At 39.9% G+C, this 12715-nt stretch overlaps 1 protein-coding gene across 4 annotated transcripts in view; it reads right to left on the bottom strand.

The window, feature by feature from the left end:
- The window catches only part of Cfap20dc (CFAP20 domain containing), a 274176-nt gene extending 264352 nt beyond the window's left edge, over positions 1-9824 (bottom strand). The window contains exons 1-3 of one of the 4 annotated variants that reach the window (XM_063257180.1): positions 9482-9824; positions 7078-7167; positions 4251-4344 (exon numbers count right to left, since the gene is read on the bottom strand). In XM_063257180.1, coding sequence (XP_063113250.1) covers positions 4251-4344; positions 7078-7167; positions 9482-9502 — 205 coding nt within the window. In that variant the 5' untranslated portion in view covers positions 9503-9824. The remainder of the gene's footprint in view (positions 1-4250; positions 4345-7077; positions 7168-9481) is intronic. The other 3 variants (XM_063257179.1, XM_013144025.3, XM_023561671.2) reach the window with 3 other exon arrangements.
- Positions 9825-12715: the final 2891 nt, after the last annotated feature.

Below are 12715 nucleotides of genomic sequence, written 5' to 3'. Positions count from 1 at the left end.
TCATGCTGGCTCTATTCTAGGTGAAAAAATAGGCTAACCTGTCTCTGGCACTAGTGCTTGTTTTGATGGTGGTGAGAAAACAATACAGGAACTACAGGAACATAACAGTGGCACAGTGGGTTAACTGGTCATTTAAGTAGAAGGTGCTGGAGGTGGAGCAGGGGAGAGGAATCAAGAGCAGAGAAGGGAGTTGAAGCAAGGCTGTAACTTAAGTATGGGTGAGGTGGGCCTCACAGAGAAGGAGGCACATACTAAATGGTTGGAGAAGGAGAGAGGGGAGTAAGCCATGTAAGTTCTGTGCTGGTTGGTGGGTACAGCCTCTGCACACGTACTGACAGGGCCCCAGGCCTGTCTCAAAGCAGAAATGAGTCCTGTATGGCTGGGACAGAGCATGCAAGGGAAGGAGTAAGAGGAGATAAGGTCAGTGAAGAGGGTACCAGGTACTTAACTGCCCTATAGGTATTTGGTTTTTACTCTGAGAGAGATGGGGCATTTTCAGCAATGGAGGAACACAATTTAAAGGTTACTTAACAATTGTAAAGTAATGATCTAGCTAATTGGACAGCAGACTACAGGGAGACTCAGTCACAAATAGGGACACAACCGGAGGACAACTGCAGTCATGCAAGCATGATAGAGGTACTTGGGCCATGGAACAGCCCTGGAGGTGCATGAAGTGGTGAGACTCACTCTTCTTTGAAAAGAGCCAAAAAGGTCTTCTTGACTGAATGACTGAATGAAAATAAAGAAAAAGAGAAACTGTTTTAAATTAGGGTTCTGAATATGAGAAACTGAAAAGATAGGTGGCTAACAACTGAAATGACGCAGCCTGCGGGAGGAGGGATTTCTATGGGGCCGAGACCAGGAGCCGGGCGCTACTGCATGTAAGCTTCTGTGCAGAGATGCTGAGTGAGTGGCTGACATACAAGCCTGCAGTTTAGAAGTTCGAGCTGGAAATGTAAATTACTGTAAAACAAGGTGGTACTGTATTTGAATCCGCGCACCCAAATCCAATTACCAAGGGGGTAAATGTAACTAGAGAGTCCAAGACTGAGTCCAGGGGCACTACGACAACATTCCGTTGGGTTGGAGACAAGAGGAAGAACTACAAAGGAAGACTAAGAATGACCAGGAAGTCACAAAGAAATAGGGTTGTCATCATGAGAGACGGACATCAAGGTGCTGTGAGCTCTCTCAAATGTCACTGATATGTGAAGAAAAATGAGAGCTGAGAACTCGCCACAGGATTCAGGAATACAGCAGTCACTAGAGACTCCAAGAAGAGCACAATCAACACAATGAAGGATTTTAAATGAAGAAAGTCACTATTTTAAAAAGAATACCAAAGTTAGGGTATGAGGAGGCCTCAGGGAATCTCCTAAAAGTGACCTCTTCCCCCAAAGCAGCTGAAACTTAGATCAACATAAGGCTGCAGGGAGCCTGATGGTCAGACAGCATTTTATTACAATGCCGGAGACAGAAAAAGCAATGACTTCCAACAGGAAGTCTTGAAAACTTTCCAGATGCTAGACGCTCATGTGTATCAGAGCTGCTTCTCACGTGGACGACTCCAGACATCACAGTCCATGCTACGCAGCACATCTGATGAATGGTTCACTCAAGTCTCTCTCAGAAGGCCAGATGGTGACAATCAGAAATTATAACCCAAACTGTCACAGTGTCTGTGGCAAAGTTAACTTACTGAACATCAACTGTGCATCAAACACTAAGTAAGAGGCACACAGAAGGTAACTCAAGATCTTTGCCCTGGAGAAGAGCACAATCTAACAATCCTATCACATTCTCCGATTTGATAGACACTGACTGAAAAAGCTCTGATGTATTTAGAAATTCTCAAATAGAAGATAACTCAGAAATACTGTTTATAAACAGTTAAACATCTACAAATTATTAAACTTTTTTCCTAAGTACCCCATGAAGTCAGAATCAGCATGAAATATCTAATGTCAAGCTTACATAGATAAAATATACACTTACTCTTAAAACAGAAATACATAATGGTAAATTAATTTAATTTAGAAATGGTAATTGAAAACATGACCTTTAATTTAACTTAATATACCAACCTCACAAGGGAGGTTATTTTAATACAGGTATGAAATAGCTATATATTTTTGTCAAAAATTTCAAATAACTAATCTTAAAGGCATTAGTACAGGGTAAAGTATATAAACTTTTATTTGATAAAGTGCTGTATGTACTACAGAAAAGCAAGATTAATGTTTAATTACAGAGCAAAGTAATAGAAATACATTAAAAGATTCTTCAACTTCCTGCAATTAAAAACAATCATTTTTCCATTTAAAAAAGGTAATTATAATATATTAAACTCGGTTTCTGGGGGGAAAAACTTTAGATAAGTGCAGGAAAGGAGAGCTTGTATCTAATCACTTAGCGTTTGGTGGAGGAAACGTGTTCCTCAGAGCCAATCAAGAAGTGAATGATTTTATCAGTAACATCACCATGTGCATAGATGCTGGGGCATTAAATGTAAGTACAGACAGGCTTGGTAAGTACAACAACAAGAATCAAACTAACACTGACTTAAAATAGTTTCCTGTCTCAGAAGTCAACATCGTGAAGTGGATGGGCTGTTTCTTCTAACAGTAAAGTACAGCTTCAGACACTTTCCCCTAGCTTATCTTTTAAATTCACCTCATTTATAAATATAAATTCATGTGGAAATGAAGAAAATTGCCATTACACACACACACACACAGGGATTATGAAGAGTCTCTTCTAAACTCTACTTCTTGTGTAATTTAGAAAGACGCACTGGCAGCTGGGTGTGTTAGCACATACCCATAATCCCAGCAGTCTAGGAGGATGTGACAGGACAGCTGTATGTTCAAATCCACCCCTGGCAACTAACAAACAGTACTGTCTCAAAATAAAATACTTAAAAATATTAAAAATCTGTACTGGGATATAGGCCCTCGATTCAATCTCCAAAACTGAAAACAGCAACAACAAAAACTCTAAAAAACCCATAAAACAAAACAAAACAAAAAAACCACAACCTGGCATATCACTGTAAAGCAAATCATCTCCTCTATAACTTACTTCTGTGACTTGGTTTATGATCTTAGGGATCTAAAACACACATGCAGTAGCTATAAATGATACGTAAAGCAGAGTCTATGTACATTTAGAAAGCTGAGTTAAAATAAGAAATTTAGGTACCACAACAGTTCTTTTCATAGTGCCTGGTGCACAACAGGCATTCAATGAATGAGAGGAAGCCTAAACTAAATGGAAAATGTGAAAAACTGTCTGCTTGTATTTCCTAAATCATATGAATGCTCATAGAAACTATGATTAATCATTTTGATAAATTATATTTCTTAAATCAACACCAGTTTATTCAAAGCCTAATCTGGTGACAGAGGCTTGAATTTTAACTTTATCTCTACCAATACTGGGGTTCTGATCACAAATTTAGGTAAACTCTGCTTTCAAATGTTAATGCTAATTTCCAAAGTGAGAACTAAAATCAACTCAGGGTTTTTGTTAATCACATAAATTTACATGTGCTTAACTAGTTATTAATGTCCTCAAAGGATATGAGTTACTGTTACCAGAAAGTCTTGCATAGTATTTTTGATCAATTTTTTCTCACAAATTAATTTCCTATAATCAGGAATTCCCAAGTTTATTTCAAAACTTATCCTTAACTATCATATTTATTTAGCAGTACTGGGGACTGAACTCATAGCCTTTGCATTGAGCCTAATCCCCAGGCCTCTTCTGTTTTGAGATGGAATCTTGCTAAGGCATCAGGCTGGGTTCACACCTGCAGTCTCCTGCCTCAGCTTGCAGTGTTAGACTCATAAGTGTGGTACACTATGCCCAGCCTACCTGATTTCTTAATAAGGATCAAACCTCAATTTAGTCATCTATATGAGGATTGGAAGCGTTAATGAATACAGAATGCAGGAAGTTCCTCATCAGAGTTAGTCTTGATAAATACTATTATCATCATACTTAACTGCTACTAAATAATCTTCTAAATCTTAAAAATACTTCTAGATTCCTAGTAGAAAGGCAGAATAGTATATTTTAAAGGCCTAGAATAGTGCCTGACATAGTTTCCATACAAAAATAAATAAATGAAACACATCTCTTCATATCAATAGATGCCAGTAAAAATCATACTAATACTATGTATCTGTTTATAAGGTATAAATGCATAATGTTATCAAAGTTTCAGTGTTAAAAATTTTACTTACGGATTTGCTTATTCTCCTTTGGTAATTGAATTTTATTTGTTTGGCTGCTGCCTTCCAGAACAAACACAAAACTTTTAACTTCTTTATCAAATTCCTATAAAATGAAATGAAAACAGGTCATTGAAGTATGTTTTACTTAGCTTTTTCTATAAAATTGAAATCGCAGATCCAGAGGCAAAATTTCCCATATTGAAATGACTTAGAAGTTCAGGCCTTGAGGAACTGGAATACAAAATCCCTACTGAGACATTTGCTAACTCCCCTACAGGGTCAGGACATCTTTCTTCCAAATGATAAGAAGTTCTCCAACTTCAGGGATCCCCAAGTCACTAATTCAGAGCTTCCAGAATTTAGCTACCACTTTTCCCTTTAACCTATGTATTCATTCTAACAGCACAGGACCGAACATGAAGAAACCACCTAGCCTATCTGCTATGCAATACGGAATTTCGCTGATTTCAGACTATGGCTTAAACACAATTAATCAACACATTATTTTGCACCTATTGTAACATTCTATGTATCATTTAGTTAACTCAACATGAATTAAAATATTACAGTGAAGGTCACCTAAAAAGCTAAGGTGGGAGTAACAGGAAAGAAAAACTTGGAAATGAAAAGTTTGCTGTATTTCCATTGAAGTGCTAATGTGAATGGTTATTATCTCAGGCAAATACTCAAGCTCTGAGTACAAAGACACCTTTTCACAAATTCTGAGTCTTCAGCATTATACTTGGGCTTTTTGTATATGTTAACAACAATGCACTGTAACTAATGGCTGTTAAAATTTAAGTAACAGGTAAATTTCTATTATATCCCATTACCATTGTATCTCTATGTATTTGAAATGAATACGTGCACCAGGTGAAATTTTTAGTCTATTTATGCACAAGTTGGACATATATTTAAAAATTTTTAAGAGCTTAGTAAAACCTTCAATATGATAATAAACTATTGCATACTCCTATCCCTGTCCAAGTTTTAAATTCCATCTCCTACCTTGTATTTTCCTTCACATCATCTTGGCCTTTTTTCAGTTTCTTGAAAATTCCAAGCTCTCTCCTGATAAAAGGACGCTGTACATGCTATTCCTTTAGCTAAAAATGTTCTTTGGTCTACTTTCTCTACTCTGGCTAGTTGATTCTTAGAAGCTGGATGTGGTGGCACACACCTGTAATCCCAACAGTCGGGGTTGAGACCGAAGGACTCCAAGTTTGAGCCCAGCCTGGCCAATTTAGAAACTTAGGGAGACTCTATCTCAAAATGAACACTTAAAAAGGGGAGGTGGATGAGGAAGTAATCAGTGTGAAGGCTCTGAGGGTAATCCCTAGTACTATGCAAAAAAAAAAAACAAAAGGAAAAAGTTAACTCATACAACTCCAATGGTATTTCCTTGGGGAAGCCCTTCCCGATGTCTGTGCTATATTCCCTGGCAGTACCCTATCTCTCACTCAAAGTAACAGCTATGTATTTTGAGCTTACACTCTCCATGCCTCAATTTTGTGCCTACCTACCAGGTAGGTACATGTAGGTACCAGACAGGTATACCGCTACCTATCTCACAAAGAGGTAATGTTTCAATTACATAATAGCACAGAGCATACCAAAGAATGTAATGCTATGCTCATAGCTAGCTAGCACTCAATTAATAACAGCTTTAAAAATTATTTAAGGGAGCAAGGTTCCTAAAAACAGGAGAGAGCAAGAGAAAGAAAGGATAGGGACAAATACAGGTTTTTTAACCTGAGGCACAAGCTGACGGCAGTTTTTCCTGTGAGTAGTCATGAGCTCTCCTGATGAGTGAGAGCTTGGGCTGTAGGTTGGGCATGAAGAGCAGGGAGTTAAGCGGTTGGAAAGCTGAAGATAATAGAGAAACAATTATTTTGAAGACTGAAAGAACATAACAGGGTAACACACCGGGTTATTTAGGCTGGATGTATAGTATAACCAATCTTTTTCCAATCTAAAAAGCTATTTTCTCCAAAAGTACAGAGGAGCCCAGATGTAGGCAAACAAAAGACTGAGGACTCAGAAAGGGTTGGCTCAGTAGGCACAATGAAAGGACAAGAGTGAAAGCCTTGACCAGAGAGTCACTGGGTATAATCCTGAGATGACTCACAAACTAACTAGCTGTCCAGGCTGGGCATGGTAGCACATGCCTGTAATCCCAGCAGTCTAGGAGAATGAGGCAAGCTCAAATCCTCCCCTGGCAATTTATAAACTTAGTGAGGTATTGTTCCAAAATAAAAAATGACTCAAATTAGAATTTGGCTTCTGGGTTGAAGGAAAAAGAAGTGAAAAAAAGAGAAAATAAATAAAACTAAACAAGGGTCAATGACCAAACGGTCCCAAATAGACTGAAGAACAAACATAGAAGAACACCTGACCCAGCAACCTTAAGAATCAAAGATGGGGCTCAGAGAGGGAAATCTAGTGCTTCACTCAGTAACTTCAGATGTCTTGAAGTTTGGGCAGGAAGATCTAGGGTGGGCATGGATACTGCAGCAGAGTGGATGGAACAGGTCATTAAAGATGAAATCAAGAAACTGAGATGCTCAGGATTCAGACAGACTTTTCTCTGTGATACTGAAGTCACCCATGATGATGGAAGAGGACCTGGAGTACTGAGAAAAGTCTGAACTGTTTTGAAGTCTTAAACACTACAAGAGTGGCATCTGGGAGGGCAGCAACCAACAACGCCCTAAAAGGGTTTCAAAGTTGAAAGAACAGGAAAAACAGAAACGAAATCTGATCAAGCCCTTTTTTCTATCATCTTTCCTTCACATTTCCTCCCATGATTTATGTGGCTGTTGTATCAGGTGCTTACTTTCCAAATCACTGACGGACTGCCAAGGATCTTCCATTTTGCTCCAGGATTTTTCCCCTGAGCACTAAAGATTTCAACAAATGCGCCTCCCTAGAAAATAAAAACAAGGTATTTACATTAAAGGGCAATAGAGAGTTAAGGAAACACCACAAACACCCAGTGTTCCAGCCACCTGTCAGTTAAATAGGTCTGGGAAGAAACCCTATACCTCTTTTCACTCCTCCTTTGTGCCCTGTTCATATCTTAACCACAAACATTCTGATTTGGATGACCTTGGATTGACAGTCCAAGGAAGTTATTTTTAAAGCATCAGAAATTTAGATAAATTATGCCATGTAAACTTTACTGGTAGGACTCATTTACCTGACATGTACAGATCAGGCTTCCGAAACATTTTATGGAATCCAGGCTGATAGGCTGAAACTCAATCACTGAACTATGCCAACAAGTTATTATAATTGCCTGCGAATACAAACTTTCTGGCAATACTGACCAGAGCTCTAACACTAACTTAACTATTCGAGGTATTTAATTTTTTGATACCTAACACTAACTTAACTATTGGAGGTATTTAATTTTTTGATACCCTACCTGTAAAATGGGTTGTTGGATTACAAAGGATAGTAAACATAAACCCACAGTAAGACTAGTGCCATTAAGTATTACTCAAAAAAAGGAAAAATTAGTTTAGTACTGGTTAATAAAAAAGCTCGGAAGGGATTCAGAGAAGATTTTTATTTTGAGCATTCCATAGTATCTATTTAATACAAATTAATTTATACATATGTAAGAAAAATGACAATCTGTACAAGAAAAAAATGACTTCTATAGGCAGACTACTTATTTTTCATTGTTAACACAAGAACAAGAGACAGACATGCTTACATAAAAACAAATCACTAGATAAATCACCAAATATTCCTAAGCGTTAATTATAAATTATCACTGAAAAAAGTATTGTCAAAACTGAGAATCTGAGACAAAGATGAAATGTGGCTTGAATTATAAGCAATGAAAGTAATTTTTGTAAAGAATTTCCAACTTTTAATTTTTTTCTAAACACTAAGATATTTTAGCTTCTGAGTTTTAACATCATCATGAAGATATTTAATTTCTCTTTGTTAGGCAGTATTACGTGCAAAACTGTATATGGGACAGAATTACTACAGCTTTTAAGAAGCTGAGTTTCATTATCAATTTTAAATTTGAGACAGCTTTGTAACCCTTTATATTCGGTGAAATGGAAAACCTTTTCTCCTCACTTCTTTTTACTTTATGTTTTCCAAGTTTGTCTGCTGCAGTGGACTTATGCTTTTTTAACAAAATACTTACCTACATGAAGTGTGACAAATTCTCTACATGTGTGCTAATCTATTTAATGATAATACTGTGGAGCTGTAAGAAAGAAGATTGCAGCCTACCCTAAGCATGAGTAGTGTTTGGGAAAAGGCGGAAGCATGAACAGCTGAAGACCAGGAGAGGACTGCTTAAGGCCAGTGAGAAAGCTCCTCAGGGCAGGAATGTAAACAGAAGTGTAACCTCAAGTACAGACAGGGAGGGCAGGGCAGGAAACCAGCGCCTGGGAAGGGCAGGAAAAAAAAGAGATGCGCGCTGAAGTGAAGAAGTAAGCGGAGTACTCCAGGAGACTAAGGAATACCCAGAAACAAGGTTCCTCTAGGTGATCCTTGAACCACCAGTAAGAAAATCACCTATGGGAAGCTGTTAAAAAGGTAGTCAACAGAGGTTCAGATTCACTACATCTGAGGGGGAAAAAACTAGTTCTGCATGTTTACAAATAACTCCCAAGGGATTGCTACACCCCAGTGCTTGAGAGTCACTGAACCCCAATTTTGAAAGAATGGCTTACAGTCACGGTGCCTATTTATGATCCGGGTTTAATCTATTCACGCATTCACTCATACAGGATACCAGAGAGATCAACAGCGAATATTCCAAGATAGACAGCAGGGAGCTAGTTTTGTTTTTTTTGTTTTTTTTTTTAAGGAAAGGGATCAAGAGATGGGGGAAGTCAAGAGACAGTCAAAAGATTGAAATGTGTTTTGTACATCTACCAACACCCATCGATGAATGTACTCATCAAGAACTGCAAACAAGTTCTAATAAAAGTTTAAAAATCTGTTCCAGGCTGTCCGATAGGATGGAAGATCTGCGTTTTAATCAAAACCAGCACTAGACCTGCAGAGTCAACAGAAGTCAAGTTACTTGCCCAGTCCCCTGGACGCTTTGTTTTTCTTTCCTTTGTCAAAATCCCTCAACCATAAATTCCTTCCCCGTTCCGGGGGTTCCGTGTTACGGAGCGGGGCTCTATCCTCACCCGGATCTCCAGCTGCTTCCTCCCAGGAGGAGAGCCAGCTACAGCAGTCTGGAGGGCGTTTGGGGTTACCTGGTACTCATTTTTGAACATTCCCGCCGGGGCCCGGGACTTAAGTCACAGGGTTCGGGGCCTCCGGCGCGCGGCGAGACCCCGACGGCCGCAGTGGGTGGGCGGGAGCCGCGGGCCCGACAGGCGGGAAGCGGTGCTCGGTCGGGCTCCTCTCAGACTCCGGCCCGGGTCAGCTACCCTGGCAGCCGTCAACCCGCGCCATCGCGGCCCCCGCCGCCGTGCAGTTGAGGGCGCAGCCGCCCAAGCCGGCGTCGGGTGTCCCCGCGGAGTGACTTTGTGCGTCTCCTACGCGACGCGGATCCGGGCGGGCTGTGCGGGCACAGACAACCGCCCTTCGGGCCCGGGAAGCTGCGCGCGCCCGCTCCGTGTCGCCCCGCCCTTCAATCACGCGCAGGGGCGGGGCCCGCGCGTCAGGGCCGCGCTCACTGGCTCGCGGGACGCGCCTGCGCGCCGCCTGCCTAGGAGGCTCTCAGACCAGCCCTCGTGGCGCCCGTGAGAGGCGTTGCCGGGCAACCCAGGGACGCCAAGGACTGGTTCTGCGTGTCACGGTGGCCCGCGGTCTCTGCAGATAGCAACTTGTGTCAGCTACAAATCTGAAACAGCGTTGAGGGGGACTTCACATAGTGGGCTTTTCTGGAGTTTTGTCCCTCGATCTGATTGCTCCTGGTTGTAAACATTCATCACTAGTAAGTGACCAAAGGCTATGGCGTGCTGGAATAATGAACTCCTCAGGCGGCCTTTGGTTCTCAGGTTTCCAAAATAGGGCTTCTTAAGCCACTAATAAGGTCTTCTAGACTCTTTCATTGTTTGAGATGGCCCTAAGATGTTCAAAATATTTGCTAACGATCTCTGCTCACTTTGGAAAGCCAGTTTTGTTTTGTTTCGTTTTTTGTTTTTGCTCAAAATAATAACTTGTATTGAGGCAGGCACCGTCCTAAGTATAACTATTTGGTTACTGTAATTAGTTTCTACAGTATCAGAACCACTCTTCCATGGGCGGTATTATTGCGAGATTTTGGGTAAGGAGCTGTGGCGCAAAAAGATTAGCTTGCTAAAGGTGGTTTGGCTCCCCAACGGCCATTCTGGTTGAGAACTCTTGTCTGATGTTGTACCCATGGCTGAGTTAGGTCAATGGCACAGGGTCAGTAATAATTAGATACCAGTAACCCGTGGCTTTCCCACTGTGGTCCAAGTGATTCACAAACCTGTGAGGTATGGCTTTGCTTCCTATTAGGGACATGGAGATTCGGAGTTAAGAGTTTTTTCAAGGATGCAGAACTGAATTTCAGTTATGCTTGGGTCTGAACCCTGATACTATTGTATTTCACCTCCAAAGCCTCAAATACTTGTTGTCCTTACTTTAGGTCAAGCATCATGGGTCAAGTATGGGACGAAAATGAATGCTATCTGGGTCTGCACCTTATTGGATTAGGAGCAGAAAGGGACAAACCTTTTGTTTGAACCCTCTTTAGTCTACTATAGTGTTAGACCCATCACATAGCTATACATTGTAGTGTCTAGAATATAGATTTGACTTTTAGAGTTCAAACAGAGTAATGTGACAGGGTTTTTTTTTTTTTTTTTTTGACAAGCTCTGCTGGAGTTTTGGGGAAAGTTATCAAAAGACATGATCTATGTCTTACAAGATCTGTTATTTATGGTCAATATTTATCAACTCATTCACTTAGCTCATTTCCTAGGAACATATTATATTTCAGATATTACACTAAGAGGCTAAAGACAATGAATGAATAAGCACATAATCACAACTTGTAATAAACATTATGAATGCAATGGTAAGGAAAAACATTGGAAGAATATCTTAGTTTCATGTACCTTTTGTCACAAATTACCACAAGCTAAGTAGATTAAAATGGTAAAAATTTGTTTGACAGTTCTAGAGGCCTGATGTCTAAAATCAAAGTGTCTGTAGGGCTATCCTCTCTCTGGAGGCTATAAAGGAGAATCTGTTTTTTTCACTTTGACCAGCTTTCAGTATTGTTGTTATCCCTTGACTTATGGCTTTGTGTCTCCAGTCCTCTGCATCCATGGTCACATTGCCTCCTCTCTGTGTGCATGTTTTCTGTGTATCTCATATAAGGGGACTTGTGATGACATATAGGGGCCACTTGTATAATCTAAGGTAATCTCTCTAAGATCTTTAGTACCTCTAAAGATTCTTTTGCCAGTTAAGGAAGTTTAGAGAACTGATGTGCAGATGTGCATATCCTTTGGGGGACAATTTTTGGACTAGTGCAACTTCCCTTGCACTGTAATACTAACCATATTTTGATAATTGCTATAAGGGGAGTCAGAAAATAGGAAAGTATAGGAGGAATCTAGGGGATAAACTATGTGGATCTATAAAAAGCATACATTGATACCCTACACTTTACCCTACTTTATTTTCTTTCTACCCTTTGTGATTATCCAAATAATGTAATTCATCTTCAACTCTTAAATGGTAATTGATCTAAGGTCAAGGACTTTTCAGCGATCGTTGCTTTATTCTATCCTTTAGAGTAGTGCCTATTATGTAGTAGGTATTTTATAAACACATATTTGTTGATTTAATGAAAGACCCTATTATGGATTTTATTAAATCTGTAGAATCTAGATGTCCCCTGTCCACCAAAGCCTCATGTGGTCATAGTGGGGCTTTTCAGAGGTAGTTGGATCTAGAATGTGTGATGTTAGGATCAATAGTGTGTAATCCCTAAATTAGTCCATTGCTTAGTTTGGGATAGTTCTGGGGAGGATTAAGTGTGCCCCATCCTGGGTGTGAGTGCTGCCTATCCTAAGGGCATGTTGCCTGGGTAAAATATAAGAGACAGAGAGAGAGAGCTGTTGAGGTTGCTTGATTCTTGCTGCTTTTTGTGCTGCCTTTGCCTGTCATGAACTGTTTCTCCTCTGTGATACTTGTCTATGATACTACCCTGCTTTGGAGCCAGCAAACTATCAACTGAAACCTTTACAAACTGTGAGCTAAATAAATCTTTTCTCCTTTAACTTTGGGCGTCAGATATTTTGTCTCAACAACAAGAAAAGTAACTAAAATAGAATCCCCTGCCTTTTCTATCCTTTAGAGTACTGCCTATTATGTAGTAGGTATTTTATAAACACATATTTGTTGATTTAATGAAAGACCCTATTCTTTCCCATACTCTCTTGTCCAAAAGGAATTTTTCTTCAAACCTAGGCCTCCTCCCTCTTTCTCAGTCTCACTGATTAATA

Source organism: Cavia porcellus, unplaced genomic scaffold (assembly GCF_034190915.1).
Source record: "Cavia porcellus strain 051 isolate PalLab524CR breed Dunkin Hartley unplaced genomic scaffold, mCavPor4.1 scaffold_10, whole genome shotgun sequence".
Taxonomy (NCBI): domain Eukaryota; kingdom Metazoa; phylum Chordata; class Mammalia; order Rodentia; family Caviidae; genus Cavia; species Cavia porcellus.
Note: the sequence above shows the minus strand (reverse complement) of the source record. Positions and strands in the feature narration are given on the sequence as shown.